The following is a 17352-nucleotide window of genomic DNA, read 5'->3' on the forward strand; positions in this document are numbered from 1 at the left end:
GAAGAAGCGTTTCACCCGTTGGTGGTAGAGGCTTGCTAGGTGGCAGGTTTGAGGTTGCAGTGGTAGGGCAGTGCCAGCCAAAAATAACCATGGGTGCTGGGGTGGCTGGAATCTGGGAGGGCAGCCGCTGACCTGGCTGGCTGCACTTCTAGTCAGCCCAGTTCTCTGGCCAGGAACAGCAAATGAGAAGCCGACAAGGCCTGTACTCAAAGTTGACATCCCTGGCTTGGTTTCCTTCACATCACCATTTTCCTTATTGTGCAGAGCAGAGCTTCCCAAAGCATAATTGTGGCCTTTAGCTGCTTTTTAAACAAGCTGTTTGCTGAGGTTTTAGAGAATCAGAAATAATTGAGAAATAGGCCCTAGAGCCTTGGCTGGGAGGATGATATCTGCTATTTCCAATATTTTACTTGCCTAGAATGTGTTAAAGGAAGGATACTCTTTATTACTGCTTTGTGTGCGGTACCTTATAACTCTCATACTTCTCAGCTCTTTTGCCAGGCTGGGAAATGTTATCTCCGTTTTCCAGGCGTGCTAACCAAGGCCTAGAGTGCCTTGTCTAAGGTCATGAAGCTGGTATGTGACAGCACTAGGATTTAGTTTAGAGTTTTCTGCCAGAGCTCTCTCCTCCCAGTTTCCTTGGAAGGGACTTATAAAATGTCTGTAAGGCATTTAACACACCCCTGAAGTGTTATCTGGAACTTTTAAATGATTCATGAAAAGCTGCCACTAGTACCTCTGTGGGCACAAAGCTGTGCTAGGCCTTTCACTTACAGGACAGACATATTTTATCCTCATAGAACCTTGTAAGAGATTACTATTCCCTTGATGCAAGAGGAAGCTGATGGTCAGAGTAGTGTAATAATTTGTTCAAAGGCACACAGCTAGAAGTAGCATGCCATGAATCAGATGGACATCTATAGGACTCTGAAATTGTGCTCTCCATTGATGTGAATATGTATGGACATAAGAATCTTCTAGGTCCCAGGAGGGAGTCTTTGACCTGGTGTGACCGTGACCATGTCCTCCAGTTCTGGTGTTTGTCTGCCCAGTGAGGATGGGCAGGATCATACTTGCCTTATGGCATGATATGTGCCCTGGCCAGTGGAGCATCTTCTGGGTCAATTAGTGGGATGTGAGTTACTGCTTTCATTCCATAACTTGGGCACCTGACCCAGAGTAATTGCAGGAAAACAGTGAAACATTAGTCAACTGATTACCAAAACAACAAATCTAAGCTTCTGGGGAGGTGATTTTACAAAATGTTTATCTCCAAAGACTTCCCAGGTAAATGGGGGAAGACATGTTAGTGGGGAGATGGAGGGCTTTCTTAGGGACACGGAGAGGCTCCCAGGGGTGTGGTCACATAGGCCTCACTGTCCTGCTCATGCATGGGGAGCTGTTCTATGCTGATCTTCTCTTGATGGACCCTGCTGATGAGATGGGGCAGCCTCAGTGGGTTTGTACAAAATGTGCTTGGCCAGGCAAGCTCAGGACTGACCATGACTGGAGGTTGGCTGTGGCCAAGTGTGAGTGTTGGGAAGAAGACTGGCTCCATAGAGGCAGTCGGGTTCATGTATGGGTGGAGCAGGTTGCTGGCCTCACAGAGCCAGCTTTCTCCGCTGGTGGCGGATCCAGCCTGGCAATTTCATGTGGTGGATATAAGTCCTCATTGAACAGGGATAGTGAGGCAAGGCTCTTTTACCTGCCAGATGACTAACCCTCTGGCTATTCTGAGATAGGCGTAGGGGTAGGATACTAGAGCCGGAGAGCTAGAAGAAGGGACAGTAATGGTACTGTAGGATAAAGGCAAGGCACCTGGCAGGGCACTGTGGTGGTGTAAAAGGGTACTAAATGGGCCTCTGGCAAGAAAGTTGGATACTCTGAGGACCTTGGCATCCTACCCAGTGCTGAGACCCAGGATGAGCCAGCAGGGGCTGGACAGACCCCCTGGGTCCACGTCTCCTTGGGTAGACCCTCAGGAGGGCTATGGAATGTTCCTGAGGCCTGTATGCCTCTTTCTCCAAGGGCTGCTCTTCTCGTCTCTGTTGTGGCTCCTCATGCTCACTTGTGGTCCTTACTTCCTTGAATGGGGTCCAGTTCAGGGCCTCAGCCAGACAGCGTTCAGCTTCTCAAACTTGAGGTCTTTGAGCCCTCGCCTCCCGTGTGTTGGCTCCATGCCAACAGCCCTTTACCTGGCCTCTGGCTTTATAGAGCATTCACTTCACGGGACTCCCCAGGCGGGAGGGAATGGAGTGTAGGAGGCTCCCCTTTCTCCTGCCTTTGATCTCCCTGCGGTAGTGTTCACCGTCCCAGGGTTCCTGCCTCAGTCCCTGGCCCTGGCTCACCCAGTTCCCTGAGCACTCAGGCCACCAGGCCAGTGATGCTCTGCTGGGAGGCAGCTGTTTGTTTGTTCACTGGCAGAGAAGGTTGTTTCCCATTGTCTGCTGTTTGACCAGTGTGACCTCAGAGTTCTTCTTGCTTCATAAACCTCTGGGAGGGGCCACCTCCAAACAGAACAATGGGCCTCTTCAGGAGCAACCGGGAAGCCCCAGGCAGCCCCATGGCTGGAGGTGGCTGGCTGTGTATTTAGCAGGGCTTTCTGTTCCTCGTGGTCTAGATGCATCACTGTAAGCGATACCGCTCCCCTGAACCAGACCCGTACCTGAGCTACCGATGGAAGAGGAGGAGGTCCTACAGTCGGGAACATGAAGGGAGACTGCGATACCCGTCCCGAAGGGAGCCTCCCCCACGGAGATCTCGGTCCAGAAGGTGAGAGGAAACTAGATAGGAGGGAAAGGCTCCTTCTGTCAGCTGGGCTCAGCTGTGGCAACTCCAGACTCCTTGAGATGACTCCATCCCCGCCCAGCTGTCCTTGGATCCCTGCCCTGTCCTGTTTGGGCTCCTCCACTAACCTCACCTGCATGCCTTGGCCTCAGCAGTAGCTGCCTTCCTTCTCGCCCAGTCTTTCTCTGTTTTGGAGTGCCTTTTCTCCCTACACATTCCCCCATTTTCTAGGCTGGCAACTTTCCTGCTTAACCTCCTAAGCCTTCCTCGGTGAGGATTAGGAACATAACCTCACCCCTGGAAAGGTTGTTCCCTGGGCCTATCTCAGCCCCCAGGCCAAACTTAAGAGTTGCAGCAGGCCACAGGGAACTCTGGAGGGTGTAGAACCCTTGGAGGCCCTCTACCATACTCCCCTTCCCCTGTACCCCTCCTCCTATGGCTGGAGGATGCTGCTGTTGGACAGGGCTCTGGAGGGCAGGCTTAGTACCTTTGCACCCTCCCCTCTCAGCCATTTCTCACCAGTCTGGATGCTTTTAGCATAGGCTGTCCCCCTTCAGCCCTTTACAGTGGCCCTACCACAGGTCTCTTGCCTGCTAACAGTAAGGACCCAGCTGACCAGCATCCCCATCCCCCTTTTGGCAGCCATGACCGCCTGCCCTACCAGAGGAGGTACCGGGAGCGCCGTGACAGCGATACATACCGGTGTGAAGAGCGGAGCCCATCCTTTGGAGAGGACTACTATGGATCTTCACGTTCTCGTCATCGTCGGCGATCGCGGGAGAGGGGGCCATACCGGACCCGCAAGCACGCCCACCACTGCCACAAACGCCGCACCAGGTCTTGTAGCAGCGCCTCCTCGGTGAGTGGTAGCCAGAGTGTGCTGGCTGGGGCTTAAAGGCCTCATCTCTTCCTAGCCTTCTCTCAGGCTGGCTGGTCCGGGTGAGTACTGCCAGCCCTGTGCACGTGCACTGGTGTGCGTGCATGTGTGTGTGTATGTGTTGTCTGGTCCAGGTGCAGGGCTGATCACAGGGTCCTGACCCCTGTGTCTTTTGGCCCCTTCCAGTGGCAACTATAGGAACTCTGGCTCCGATGCTGGCTGGCCTCTGGCCTGTCTATGTCTACACAGTGCTCTAGACACAGACCACGTGGTGCAAGTGGCTGGGGACACTTCTTAGGACACTTCTTAAGGATCCTAGTAGAGTGGCTGGTATGGTGGTCTGCAGCTATATGGCTTGGTCCTTCCCACCCAGAGACTGCCTCCTCGTGTAACTGAGTGCTCTGATGTGGACTGCATCCACCTCTGCGTCTCATCTGCATACCCCTTCCCAAAGGCCCCCAGTCTGGAGTGCCTCACAGGACGGGAGGATTTGCCTGTCAGCCAGCTCAGACTGGGAACTTCCCTTCTAATCTCCAGCCAGGCCCTCTCCAGCCGAGCCTCTTTATGAGGGGCAGTCGCGGTGAGGAGGGGCAGGTGCCTGTGTGATGGAGCATGTGAAGAAATGGTGGAAAGGCTGCTGCCCCAGGCCTTGTCCAGTTGCAGGCCACATGCCCAGAGCGGGGCCTGGCCAGTATTCCTAGCACGGAGGGTTGTAAGGTCTCTGGAGCCCTCACTGCGCTCAGTTCCCTGGGTAAGGAAAGCCAGTTGTGTATTTCCGAGGTTACGTGCGGTCTTCTCTTCTCCCCCATCCCTCTTCCCTGCCTCCCCCCTGCCGGCCTTGAGGCCCCTGAGGAGCGGTGGAGAGGCCAGGCGTCTTCTCTGCCCAGCTCTTTCTGTGACTTCTTTGAGTGGCCACAGGTTGAGGGTTGACTGTGCAGGCGATTGCAGCATGGCCCTTTGGCCTCTTTGCACACTGCCACATGCTGCCACAGGATGGCAGTGCAGGTTTGGCTCTGCTTCTCTGTTTGGTGCCCTCTTATCGATCGTCGTGAGGCTTGGGATGGGCCTAGATTGTGAGCAGCACAGGTGCCAAGGCCAGGGCAGGAGCTGGCATGGGGCCTGTGTGGGCCATTGTGGTAGGAAGCCTTGCAGTTGACCGGCCCAGAGGATCCAAGGCTGCTTTCCTGCTTGAGGCTGGTGGCAGGAGGGCTGCTGACGGAAGGCTGTTTCTGGTAGTGATGGTGAAGTCTGGCCAAGGATGCCGTCTGGAGGCAGGTAGCAGCTTGGCTCTGAGTGGCAGCTGTCAGGCATGTGCAAGTCTGCGTGGGCGAACAGAGGCAGGCAAGGACAGGCTGGGCATTCTGCAGCTGAAGCCGGAGCAGCCGCTGACCAGTCTGGATGGTTGGACCCAGGCGGGGCCAGCTGCCTTCTTGCGCCACCGTTCTCACTGCATCTTCCGCTCTGGCCAAAGCCACATGGGAGGGCCTGGGAGGGAGAGACTCGGAGGAGGAGGAGGAGGGAGTCGGGGCGATGGCTCTCCTCACAGCGTGGCCCTCAGCAGCAGAGGCAGGTCGTCTTCCTGAGCGTTTGTGGCGCTCCTCTTAGAGATAATGTCCGAGTTTTCTTTACATACCTGTAGCTGTTTTTACTTTTCTGTTTTTGAAGTCAGTTTGTGTCTTGACGTGTCCCTTGCAATATCCCTATCGTTATATATGCTGTGTGCCTTATGAAATGCTGGGATCTGGAAAATCCAACCAACCAACCCACCGGCTCCTCACCGTCTCCACCTCTGCCTTTGACTGACACCTCAATCTGTCAATCGGAACCGCCTACCATGCGATTGGTCGGATGGCGTTTCGGGGGGCGGTGCATGCAGAGAAGCCAACAGAGCAGTAAGCGCAGCAGCCGGAGTGTGGAAGATGACAAGGAGGGTCACCTGGTGTGCCGGATCGGCGATTGGCTCCAAGAGCGATGTACAGCCACCTTTCGTAAAACTTTACCTCTCTACTTTCTACCCCCCTTGTTAGACGAGACCTCTCCTGCCTGGAGGGGCCTCTAGTGCGCGTGGTGCCTTAGCGGGGCCACCAGTAATTGCCTGAATGACACAGACACTAGCAACTTCCATTTTAAAGAGTGTAGCAGTGAGAGAGAAACCTTTTTTGTTTTTGAGAATTTGAATGCTGTGAACTTGCAGGAGCTGCCAACTCCCTGTCCTCCAGATTCTCATGCCCAATTTCTTTTCTCTCCTAGATGAGATTGTGGGGAACCTGGGTGAAGGCACCTTTGGCAAGGTGGTGGAGTGCTTGGACCATGCCAGGTGAGCGAGCTGGGGCAGTACAGCTGGCTCTGGATGTGATCTTCCTGGGAAGAGCTGGCCTGAGTTCTTGAGGGTGGCAGCTATCAGAGCTTAACTTTTTTCTTTTTGAAGGGTGGCATCAAAGTAGGGTTCTGACCTGTCCATGTTGGGGTTTTGCTGATCCCCTGTAATAAGGGAGAAATTCTTGGGTCCTGCAGGTATGTGGCAACACTGCCCAAGAATTGTTGCTCAGTGAAAGGTTCTGTTCTAATCTCTCTACTTCTCCAGGACTGTAGTGGTGGATATCAGAACAAGGCCAAGGCCCCAGCTCCCCTATGGCTTGGAGCTGCCTCTATATCTCCCCTATGGCTTGGAGCTGTGATAACTTTTAGGTTCTTGGCCTGGCAAGGGGCTAGGAGTACCACCAAGCCCAGCCCTAAGGGCATAAGTCCCATCCCCTGAGGGTCTGCCTTTGAGGCTGTGCAGATCTTAGTCGAGAGAAACATGACCCTGGGCTTTCTCACCAAGCAGGCCGCTGCCTTCTTCAGTGTGGCTAGGGTAGTGTGCGGTCTCTGCTGAGTGTGCCCAGGAGAGTGGGGTATACCTATGTGTGTCATGCTGCACCTCACTCTCTCCCAAGCCCAACAGTGCAGTAGTTTTGTTCCTTCACCATTCCACAAGACTAGAACATTTGCTTCCTCTCATATAGGTCTGGGTTGGGGAGGCCACCTCCAGGGAGTCAGTTGCCTCCCTGCTGTAGGCGCTCTAGTTGGTTTGGCACTTCAGCTACAAAGTGCTCGTGTCCTCATTGGAGCCGCGTGCCACCCGTATGTGGCCCTCGCTGTTGCAGAGATGAATAAACATACTCAGGGTTTGCCTGCATCATACTCCAGTTAACAGCAGAGTTGGCCACCACTGCGCTGTAGTGCTCCTACATTAAATGGGGTACTCAGGTCATTCAGACCCAGGCATCCAGCCTTCCCTGTGCCCACAAGGTAGACTGAGAGGAAGTTTCCATTTGCTCCAAGTTTCCATGCAAATGCCTGTATGACTCAGTGCGGCCCAAGAGGTTAGGGTTGGGACCAGTGGGTGGAGGGACATGCACAACTATACCATGGCCAGGTGGAGACATGGCAGACTCAAGTAGGCGGTCTGGGCTGCTCCTCTCTGAGGAGCTGGAGGGAAAATGAGCCTCTGGAGTTACTAGGGGGCAGGTGGAGGGTCCGGGGAACCTTTACTTTCACTCAAAGGACTCAAAGGGAGCCAGGGCCAGTGGGGGTTGTCATGCGGAGGCAGAATTCAGCTCAGTGAAAGGCAGGGTCTTATTGTAAGAGCCATGCAACTCTGGCAGGGCTGCCTTGGAAGTGATGAGCTCCCTGTGCTGAGGACTGGGATGCCACGGAGGGACCCTGTTTCAGGAGGAGGCCGGAGTGCATGACCTTTCCCCTGAGAATCTGGGAAAATAGGATAGGGAAAGAAAAGCAGGGGATTCTCTAGAAGATCCCTTTACCCTGGGCCTGTGAGCCTTAGGCACCACCGTCAGCCTCCCTGAGGCCTCAGACATGCCCTTCCAGGCTAGGGCTGTCTCACTCAAGTTCCCCACTGGACATCTGAATTCTAGCAGTCCTTTCCTGACAGGGCCTGGCAGCCAGACCTCAGCAGGTTTCCTTCTCTGCTGGCTCCCTGCAGATGGCCTCCTGGGGTGGGGTTGGGGGTGGGAAGCACAGAGCAGGGACTGTTAAAATCTTCTCTGGACACTTAAGAAGGGTTCCTGGCATTTTGTGGTCACTGATAAACGCTGTGGCAGGTAGGTGCGGCGGTAAAAGGAGTGGCCCTGGACCCCACAGTGAGAGGTACCCTTGCTGGTACCCCTACCTCTTGCCAGATCTTTACTCGATCCTGGCACCCCCATCCCTGTTGGCTCAGACTTGCAGACAAGCTCAGGAAGGTCAAGAGGTGCTGCAGGAGGGCTCTGGGTGGGATAGCCTGGCCAGGGTTGGGGCTGCCTGGCCTATAGGTTAGGTCACTATGTGAGCTCTTGGGCTGGCGCTGGGTAAGCAGGATTGGCCTCTGCTCTCCCACACTCCTTTGGGAGCTGGCAGTGGCCGAGAACATAAAAGCCTAAGGCTGGCATGGATGCCAAGAGCATTAACTCACAGATGTCAGGGAGCTTGCTGTTGGGTGGGCAAAGGTCTGGTGTTGCATGGGGAAGGCTGGGCATCCAGTATCTGCTTTCTTCAGTGCAGGCTGCTCCTGGAGCAGTGTTTGTTGGGAGTTGCTGGATTGGGGTGGTGGGTGGGGGAAGGACTGGGCAGCTGCTGATGAGAACCTCTGTTTCCTTCCCGGGTACCAGAGGGAAGTCTCAGGTTGCCCTGAAGATCATCCGCAATGTGGGCAAGTACCGGGAGGCTGCCCGGCTAGAAATCAACGTGCTCAAAAAAATCAAGGAGAAGGACAAAGAAAACAAGTTGTGAGTGTCTGCAAGGAGTGGGAGGGAAGCCTTCAGTGGGGCTGCTGGACCCCCAGGGGCTTAGTAGTGTCCCTTCACCCGTCTGCACTGTGCCTTCTCCCCACACTCAGAGCCAGGGGAGTGTGGCAAAGGTCTTGCTGGAAGCCTTTAGACTGCAGTCCAGGCTCCACCTCAGCTGGCTCTGTGGCCCGAGGCAGGCCTCCCAGGCCTGCATTTGTGAATTGGGGAGCTCACTGGGTTATGTTTGGCGTAAGACAAGATAAAAACATGAAGCCGTTTGGGGCTTTCACATAGTAGGAGATACCCAAAGGAGGGCCTTTCTGTGGCAAACACACTGAGCACTCTCCTTCACACATTGTGCTGAGCCTGGGCAGATGGGTGAATCCAGCACACCCTCACGAAGCTCAGCAGAGTGGGCAGGTCGAGAAAAGCAGCACCAGTCCTGCAGAGTGCACTAGCACTTTCCATGTCTCCCTCAGCAACTCTGAGGCAGGGCTTCTCCCACATCATAAGTAGGGAAGCTTGGAGGGCTTGGACCAGAACTCTGGACATCTCCCCTACCCACTGCAGGAAGCTTAATCCTTGCCCAGAGCTCATCTGGGGATTGGATGATGGCTGGTGGGGAGAAGTGCTCTTGCTGTGGTTCTCTTGCGTTGTGTGTATCTGCGTTCTGGTGTGTGACCCGGTGGCCTAGGAGAGAGTTGGGAACTGTCTTCATCTGAGAGAGGGGGTGAGGCAGGCCCCCAGCACACAGCCTGAGCCCTGCCCATCCTCCTCCTCCAGCCTGTGCGTCTTGATGTCTGACTGGTTCAACTTCCATGGTCACATGTGCATCGCCTTTGAGCTCCTGGGCAAGAACACCTTTGAGTTCCTGAAGGAGAATAACTTCCAGCCTTACCCCCTACCACATGTCCGGCACATGGCCTACCAGCTCTGCCACGCCCTTAGATGTAAGTGTCCACCCTCAAAAGAAGCATGGGCAGCCACATGCCTACAGCCAAGTCATCTGGTTACTTGTCCCCATTCATTCCAGCACGTTACTAACCATTCTCCTGGGCCTGAGGGACACCAGATCCCCTTTGGCGGAAAGGCCTGTCTTCAGGTGGGAATCTCAGTGTGAGGATGGAAAGGTTAGGGCTCCCTCCAGGGACCGCCGGACCAGCCTCTCTACCCCCAGGCACTCAGGAAGAAAACAGAAAAGAACTGCTCCAGAATTGGCCTAACCACCAACCCCACCTCCCTGCTTCATGCATGGGGTAAAAAGGTAGAAGCCTGACCTGACAGGGCCACAGGTCCTGCCCACATGGAGACCCTCTGTGCAACCCTGACTTGTCATCTCCCTGCCAGCCTTGAAAAGCATTTGGTGGTGCCAGGGCTCAGCACTGTAGGATTTGCAGTGGTTGCAGCAGTACAGAAAGGCTCCTTGGTGAAGTTGGTAGACCTTGAGCTAGAATATAGAATAGCTCAAGGTAACCCTGCATCGCTCCCCTACCCTGAGCACTGCTACTTCGTGATAGGCTGCAGGCCACTGGGGTGGGAAGCCCCACATGGATGAGAAGACGGGTGTCTTCCTCCTCCCACAGAATTTGCAAGATGGGACAGGGACAAGGTTTCCAAGCAAGGGGAACAGCTTGGTGAGGCCTGGAGCCTGTTACGGGCTGAGAATTGGCTTCAGTGGAATAGGCTATCATTGGGGAGTCGTGGGCCACACAGTTGTGAGGGTCTTGAGTGCCAGATGGGAGCCTTGAGCTGAAAAGTGACTACAAGCAGGAAGCCACTGTCAGAAGGGGCTGGACGGGAAAGGCTTCCCTGCTCATGACTAGCGATGAGAGGCGGGGCTGGCTTCCTGGGTATGCAACCTATGCACTCAGTCACACAGGACCCTGTGCTTGATTCTTAGTAACTTGAACAGGGGACCTGCATTTTCATTTTGCAAAGGGCCCTGCAAATTATGTAGCTGGTGCGGGGAAGAGGGAACCAACTCAAGGCTGTTGCTGTAGCTTTGGTGAGAGACAGGTGAGGAGGCCTGGTCTCCGCAGAGGAGAGGTGGAGGGAGGTTTTTCAAATGGCAAATTTCTTTCCCACCCCCCTGCTAAAGTATCAGAACCCTCCAAGGCCTCAAGTACAGAGAACTCTTGAGAGAGAGGCCAGCACAGAGGCAGGCTGCAGTCCAGCTCCCTGCTGAGGTGGGGGTGTGAGGAGCTCTGGCAGTTGCTGGCATTGGAGGAGGGGTCTGGCCTAGCGCTGGCAGGACAGCCAGCTTCTCATTTGCCTACTTCCCCTTCTTTCCCTGCTCCCTTAGTTCTGCATGAGAATCAGCTGACCCATACAGACTTGAAGCCAGAGAACATCCTGTTTGTGAATTCTGAGTTTGAAACCCTCTACAATGAACACAAGGTATTGGTGGGGGTAAGGGTGAGGCCCTGCTCCAGGGGTGGGTTACCCACTGGTGTGGACTCCTGACCTGGCAGGCCTGCCTTGCTTTTCAGAGTTGTGAGGAGAAGTCAGTGAAGAACACCAGCATCCGAGTGGCTGACTTTGGCAGTGCCACCTTTGACCATGAGCATCACACAACCATTGTGGCCACCCGTCACTATCGCCCACCTGAGGTGATCCTTGGTGAGTGACTGTATGGCCTGTGACCTCGTCACACTGGACTGTTGGGAGGGTATAAACAGAGGCAGTGGCATGCCTGGCAGTCTCTGCCACCCAGGGCAGGCAGAGTTTCTCAGACCAAGAGGCCAGTGTCATGAGACACAAGTGACTGACCTGGTTTTATCTGTCAGCCTTACTGAGAGGGCCTTGTAATGGGATTTGGGCAAGAGTCCTGCCAGCCAGTGTGGTGGCTGCCCTGTGACCTCCAGGCTGGAAGCATAGGGCCAGATCTCACAGCCTCTCCCCATCTTGGCTTTCAGAGCTGGGCTGGGCACAGCCCTGTGACGTCTGGAGCATTGGCTGCATTCTCTTTGAGTACTACCGGGGCTTCACACTCTTCCAGGTACAGCCACCCCACATCGCTCCCCTACCCTGAGCACCGCTACTGTGATAGGCTGCAGGCCACTGGGGTGGGAAGCCCCACCTGGATGAGAAGACAGGTGTCTTCCTCTTCCCATTGGTCATCATGTGAGATTCAGAGTCTTAAGGATGTAGATGCTAAAGGGAGTGCACAAGTCAGGGGAGCTAGAACACTCAGAGGAGTCTTATGCTAGGCCGTCGAGGATGGAGGATGGGCAGGAGGTGACCTGACCTTCTAGATAAAAGGCACAGATGAATAAAGGCATCAGGATGGGCTGGGACAGGGCATGTTCTGGGCAGGGAGCGAAGAGCTAACCAGAGGGAAATGCAGCCACAGCCCAGTCTACCTCCACCCACAAGGGCTGAGGAGCCTGAGCCTGAGCACAGGCTGGCAGGAGAAGCTGGGGCTGCCGCTTCATTGGTAGGTTTGCATCTGCGGGGGCAGTGAGGGCACTTGCCCATCTTTCTTGTTCCTTATTCTCCTTGAAGGGGCCAGAGCTAGGACTGACCCCCTTGCACTGTCCCTAATCTTCCACAGACCCACGAAAACCGAGAGCATCTGGTGATGATGGAGAAGATCCTAGGGCCCATCCCATCACACATGATCCACCGTACCAGGTAAGGACCCCAGTAGCCCCCTCAGGGTTGGTATAGGGGCCTTTCTCTTCTTGGCTGTGGGTCAGCAGGGTACTGGATGTGGTGAGTCTTTGTTGGACAGTCCATGGGTCCCAAAAACCTTCCCTGTGTGCCCCTGCAAACCTGTTGCCCTGGTTCTGCTGCTGTCTTGGGAGCTGCTCTTCCCCACCTCCCACCAGAGGCTTGTCCCCTTTCTATTCCCACACTTGACTCCACCCTCTTAATTTTCAGGAAGCAGAAATATTTCTACAAAGGGGGCCTAGTTTGGGATGAGAACAGCTCTGATGGCCGGTATGTGAAGGAGAACTGCAAACCTCTGAAGGTCAGTTTCTGGCTACCCCCAGCTCAACTCATGCCAAGGAGAGACCCCAGGCACTGGGCAGACATACAGCAGAGACAGGCCAGGCCACTAAAGGCTGCCTCCTCGATCCAGCTCTATGGGAGGCGGCACCCAAGACTGCTGGATGCTGGCAGTGGGGCTTCTTGCATACTGTCCCAGAGGGGCCCTTGGCCCTACCCCTTCCCCATAGGGTGGCTATGAATGTAATTGGGGAACACCGGAAGAGCCAGATGTCAGAAACCCTGCTGCTTCCTGTCCCTCTCTCTCCGCGAAATTTTGGGAAGGACTAGGCAGGACTGAGGTGAGGGGGAGGGAAGACCTAGACATGGCCAGGAAGCCAACTGCATTTGGTCTGTGTCAACTGCATTTGGTGCTCGGGCAAGTGAATTTCGCAGAGGTGATCTCTACCCACTTGTCAGGACTTTGCATGTGGGGGCAGAGGCATCAATCCAGCAAGACATCTAGTAGCCTGGCAAGTTCCGAGCAAACGTTAAACACAGGCATGAAAGGAAAGGAGCTGCTCATTGTCCAGGAGGGCGGAAGTAGAGTCCTCCAAGGAGGCAACACTGCCTCCTCGATCCAGTCCAGCAAGGCGTCCCAGAGGCAAGGGGACCTGCTGTGGCTTCCCACGATCCTGCCGTCACACTGAGGCACCTTGTGTCCCTGAGCAGAGTTATATGCTCCAAGACTCCCTGGAGCACGTGCAGCTGTTTGACCTGATGAGGAGGATGTTAGAATTTGACCCTGCCCAGCGCATCACACTGGCCGAGGCCCTGCTGCACCCCTTCTTTGCTGGCCTGACCCCTGAGGAGCGGTCCTTCCACACCAGCCGCAACCCAAGCAGATGACAGGCGCAGGCCACGGCATGAGGAGATGGAGGGCGGGACTGGGCCACCCAGCCCCTTGACTCCAGCCTCGACCACCAGGCCCCAGGCCAGAGCCACCCAATGAACAGTGCAATGTGAAGGAAGGCAGGAGCCTGCAGGGGAGCAGACTTGGTGCCCAGCTGCCAGAAAGCACAGATTTGACCCAAGCTATTTATATGTTGTAAAGTTATAATAAAGTGTTTCTTACTGTTTGTAACCCCTGGTACCAGTGTGTCCATCTCCAGGCTCCTTGCCTTCCCCTTACCTGACCTTATTAATAAAGTCTTTCTTAGCAGTTCAGCTTGTGGAGAGCTAAGTGTGAACTGGGCCAGGCACAGAAGAGCTAGGCAGGGGTAAGACCAGAAGTGGGGATGTCCTGAGCCCAGGCTGCTGAGCAGTCCTAGACGGCACCTCTGCCCTGCTGGCTCCTGTACCTCTCAGCCCCAGAGAATGTAACGGAATCAGCCCACTGTGACTAGCCAGGTGGGGTCTGATTTTCCACAGCCTGTCAGTCCCATTACTGGCTGGGACTTTAGGCTGTATGTGCCCAACAACTATGGTCTGCTGAGGGCAGGAGACAAGTGGGGCGGGTTCCTAGGCTGGAACAGGCAGCACCTCATGACAGCCTACAGAGCAATTCACACGCCACAGGACTCAGTCATTCAGCTTTATTTCAGTGCTGGTTTTTGGTTCCCTAAGAGCTGCACGAGTGCTAGGTTTCACCACGTGACTGGGGGCCCCTTGGGAACTAGGTACTATGGGCAGGATGCCCCTGAAAAGAACTGAAGATGGAGGAATCATACTTAATACCTCTGGGGAAGGCCCAGGCTAAGGATGAGGGCAAGGACCAGTCCCAGTGCCCCCTGGGGAGAGAAGAGGGAGAAGCTTGGGCACAAACTCCCAGTGGCCCCGCAAGGCTGTCATCCCTGGATCTTGCTGGAGTGGGCAGTCTCCTGGGCCAGGGTTCTTGTAGCTTGTTTCTCACTGTACCTAATCAGGGGGCCTAACTGCATTAACAGGCAGCCAGAACCTGCCTACCAAAATGCCTGTAACCTAGACTGCTCTTCGGATTGTGGCCAAGAGAGGGCTCCGGCTTGGGAGCTGCTTGGCCCTGAGAGTGAGCAGAGGGTGAGCAGAGGCTCAGAGAATACATAGCACAAGGATTACAGTCCCTGGCCTCTTCCCATTGCTGGAGACAATTTAAGACTGAAGGGAAGATGAGAGGAGGGGCCAGCCCTCTACCCTGGCTCATCTGCTTCTGGCTATGCTCCTACAAGGAAAATGGTAACAGCCTGAAACCCATGGTACCAGGGCCTACCCTGTGTCCACAATCCTCAGTAAGCCCTTCTGCCCACCCATCCACCCGCTCAGCCAGTCTGGGCAGACACAGCAGAAGCAGCCTGAAGCCCTGAAGCAGGCTTAAACACAGGTTCTTGGCAGGAATCCCTGCCAGGGTTCCAGGCATAGATCCTGTTCTACCAGCCTCCAGGGCCTAGGGCTTGGCACCTTAGGATTTGAGCATCAGTGTGTTCCTATGGTTGGAACCCACACCAGCTAGCTCATCCAGAACTAGCCTCATTTTGCCATCTTTGAGACAGGGTGCTGGCCCCAAGCCTGTTCATCTAGACTGGACAACTGTAAAGGGTTCAAGGCCCAGATGTTTTAAGAGCTGGGGTGGAGCTCAAGCAGGGGAGCCCATGTGCCCTGCTCTGGGATGACAGCTGCAAAGGACCATTTCAGGGGAAGGGCAGAGGGGACGAAAGAGTAGGTGGGGCATGTATGTGCGGGCAAAGGGCTGGAGGAGTGGTGGCCTAGGACAGAAGCACCAGGAAGCCTCTTCTGGCTCAGCACCAGGCTCCCCCAGGGATATCCCCATCTGAGGGGTCTGGCCCCAGACTAGGCAAAGGCTCAGCCTGCTCAGTTTTGGGGGTGGGGGCGGGCACTGCTGGCAAGATGGGCACTGTGGTTCTACAGTAATATAACCTTATACTACCTGTGCTGAAGACGACAGAACATAAAATCCCAATACAGTAACACCATCCTAATGCCGCCCCCTTCCCTACCTCTGAGTGATGGAGGGAAAAGGAGGGAGAGATCCTTGGAAAAATCAGCATAAAACTTGGATCAGCTCAGGAGTAAGGGTCAAAACCCCCCAAATCAACTTGTGAGGCTAGGGGAAGGCCTGGTCTGTCACAGCCCTGGAAATGAATGGAGAGTGCAGGTCTGCCCTCTGGTGGACAGCTGCCACGCAGCTGGTTCTACAGAGGAAGGGCTGTCTGCATGGGGAAAGCAAGGGAGACACAAAGCCACAAGCTCTGAAATAGAGCAGGTCCAGGCCCCCAAACAGGACCTGGCCCACTCCTCAATGCATGTGCCCAGGCCCAGTGGCTGTAAACCTGAAACACAGTCTTAGAGAGCTGCCTACGGCTGTAAACAAAGGCCCACCTGGCTGTGCAGGGGGCTGAGGGTAGAGATGCCTGGAGCTGCTGCACGCTCAGCCTGCCGCCCAGCCCGGAACCCAGTGGGAAAGACTTCCCTGGCTAAGAGCAAGTGACAGGTCAGTTTTAAGTAAGTTCTGTTCTCTCACAGAAGAAACAAACCCAAAAGGGAAAAAACTTTAACAAGGTCCATGAAGCTTCATATCCTTAAGGCGTTCGTTATCAGAGCAGCAGGGGACAGCAGGGTCCTGCCTGCGCAGGAACCCTCTAGGCAGAGTGCAGTGGGATAACAAACTTGCAGCCAAAGGGCGAGTGGTAGTTGATGCCCACCTCCTGGAAGACCTGCTGGGGAATGCCAATGTCGCACAAATAGATACGGCCTGCGTGTTCCCCCAGTGGCAAAGGCAGGCCCAGTGCCAGTGACCATTTGGCATCAATGCCCTGTTCGACTTCATGCACGGGAGGGTCTATGCTGAGTACTGGTGCCCGGTTCTGGTTGGCCCAGGCCACAGCAGCCTTGTACCAGGGTTGATCCCGCAGGAAGACGTTCTCAGGGCAATCCAGGCAGTTGATGACCAGGTCCACAGGGCTAGTGGGCAGATCTGCAGGTGGAAAGAGTGCCATCTGAAAATCCCTATAAGCAGAGAGCAGCCCAGGCTGGGACTAGGGCCCAGGTCGTCCCAAGGGTATCTCTGTTTTCCAGACACCACTCTGATGCCTCTCCAAAGGCTGGCCTTCTTAAAGCTGGGCCAGGGCACAGGCCCTAGGAGTAGCAAGCTGGCTGGGCTGAGTGCTAGGGACCAAGTTGCATGTCAGCCCAGCAGACCACTGCCCTCCTGGAGTTCTCAGGATGAACCACTGTCCTGCTCAGTGTGCAGAGCTTCTCAGGGCACAAAGCCCTCACCTCCTTTGCCTTCTCAGGCACGCCTCTGTATATTCAACTAATGCCCTGGGCACCTTATGACCTCTGGGAAGGCAGAGTCCACTGTCAAGGTGGCTGTCACAGGGAAGCCCCACTCAGGCCCAGCAAAAACAGGAATTGATTGCTATCTGCTGACTGACCCAAGAAGGGTGAGCAGGTGAGAGCATGCTTATTCTATTCCGGTTGGCCTACTCATTCTACTCTAGAAAGCCTGTCCTCTCTCGTACTCATTATCTCATAGGAATGGGTTCCCCACTCAGCCCAACCTTAATTAAGAATTAAGAGAGAACCTCTCCCAGGCTCCTCTGCTCTAACCAGGCCTCTGGAACAGTATTAGAAAGGGATGTCTCACCAAGTATATAGATCCTGTACTGGCCTAAGAGGTTAAACTGAGAATAGCAGAAATCAGACCAAACTTAATCGTTGTTCAGACTTGTGTCTGGGAGCAGCTGGGATAGGAAAACCTTTGGGCAGCAAGAGGAAGAACTGCCTAGAAGGGGGCATCATGTTAAAAATTACAAGAAGGGGAACCCACACCAGGCCCCCTTCCCAGCTCTCACCCTAGAGTAATATCATTTCTTAGCTAGAGACCCACAACTTCCCTGCTTAGAATGTGCCGTTGGGGGCAGTCCCTGTGGGTGATGAGGCTCTCAAGAGTGAGAGTGGCATCCTATCTTCTGTGTGCCCACAGGAGCCTGGCCTGAG

At 54.8% G+C, this 17352-nt stretch overlaps 3 protein-coding genes across 6 annotated transcripts in view; 1 reads left to right on the plus strand and 2 right to left on the minus strand.

The window, feature by feature from the left end:
- Window positions 1-3770, minus strand: part of LOC126959305 (uncharacterized) — a 22307-nt gene extending 18537 nt beyond the window's left edge. Inside the window, exons 1-4 of the mRNA XM_050798190.1 lie at window positions 3488-3770; window positions 3404-3444; window positions 2666-2783; window positions 1706-1758 (exon numbers count right to left, since the gene is read on the minus strand). Of these exons, the coding sequence (XP_050654147.1) occupies window positions 1706-1758; window positions 2666-2783; window positions 3404-3444; window positions 3488-3770 (495 nt within the window). The remainder of the gene's footprint in view (window positions 1-1705; window positions 1759-2665; window positions 2784-3403; window positions 3445-3487) is intronic.
- Window positions 1-13587, plus strand: part of CLK3 (CDC like kinase 3) — a 15507-nt gene extending 1920 nt beyond the window's left edge. For both annotated transcript variants that reach the window (XM_050799845.1, XM_050799846.1), the window contains exons 2-13: window positions 2621-2772; window positions 3430-3646; window positions 5541-5637; window positions 5915-5981; window positions 8314-8430; window positions 9214-9380; window positions 10733-10827; window positions 10920-11049; window positions 11346-11428; window positions 11984-12063; window positions 12313-12403; window positions 13093-13587. In XM_050799845.1, the coding sequence (XP_050655802.1) occupies window positions 2621-2772; window positions 3430-3646; window positions 5541-5637; window positions 5915-5981; window positions 8314-8430; window positions 9214-9380; window positions 10733-10827; window positions 10920-11049; window positions 11346-11428; window positions 11984-12063; window positions 12313-12403; window positions 13093-13269 (1473 nt within the window). In that variant the 3' untranslated portion in view covers window positions 13270-13587. The remainder of the gene's footprint in view (window positions 1-2620; window positions 2773-3429; window positions 3647-5540; window positions 5638-5914; window positions 5982-8313; window positions 8431-9213; window positions 9381-10732; window positions 10828-10919; window positions 11050-11345; window positions 11429-11983; window positions 12064-12312; window positions 12404-13092) is intronic.
- A 354-nt stretch (window positions 13588-13941) lies between these two features.
- The window catches only part of EDC3 (enhancer of mRNA decapping 3), a 62016-nt gene continuing 58605 nt past the window's right edge, over window positions 13942-17352 (minus strand). For all 3 annotated transcript variants that reach the window (XM_050799859.1, XM_050799861.1, XM_050799860.1), the window contains one exon: window positions 13942-16327. In XM_050799859.1, the coding sequence (XP_050655816.1) occupies window positions 15993-16327 (335 nt within the window). In that variant the 3' untranslated portion in view covers window positions 13942-15992. The remainder of the gene's footprint in view (window positions 16328-17352) is intronic.

This window comes from Macaca thibetana, chromosome 7 (genome assembly GCF_024542745.1).
Source record: "Macaca thibetana thibetana isolate TM-01 chromosome 7, ASM2454274v1, whole genome shotgun sequence".
In the NCBI taxonomy this organism is placed as follows: Eukaryota; Metazoa; Chordata; class Mammalia; order Primates; family Cercopithecidae; genus Macaca; species Macaca thibetana.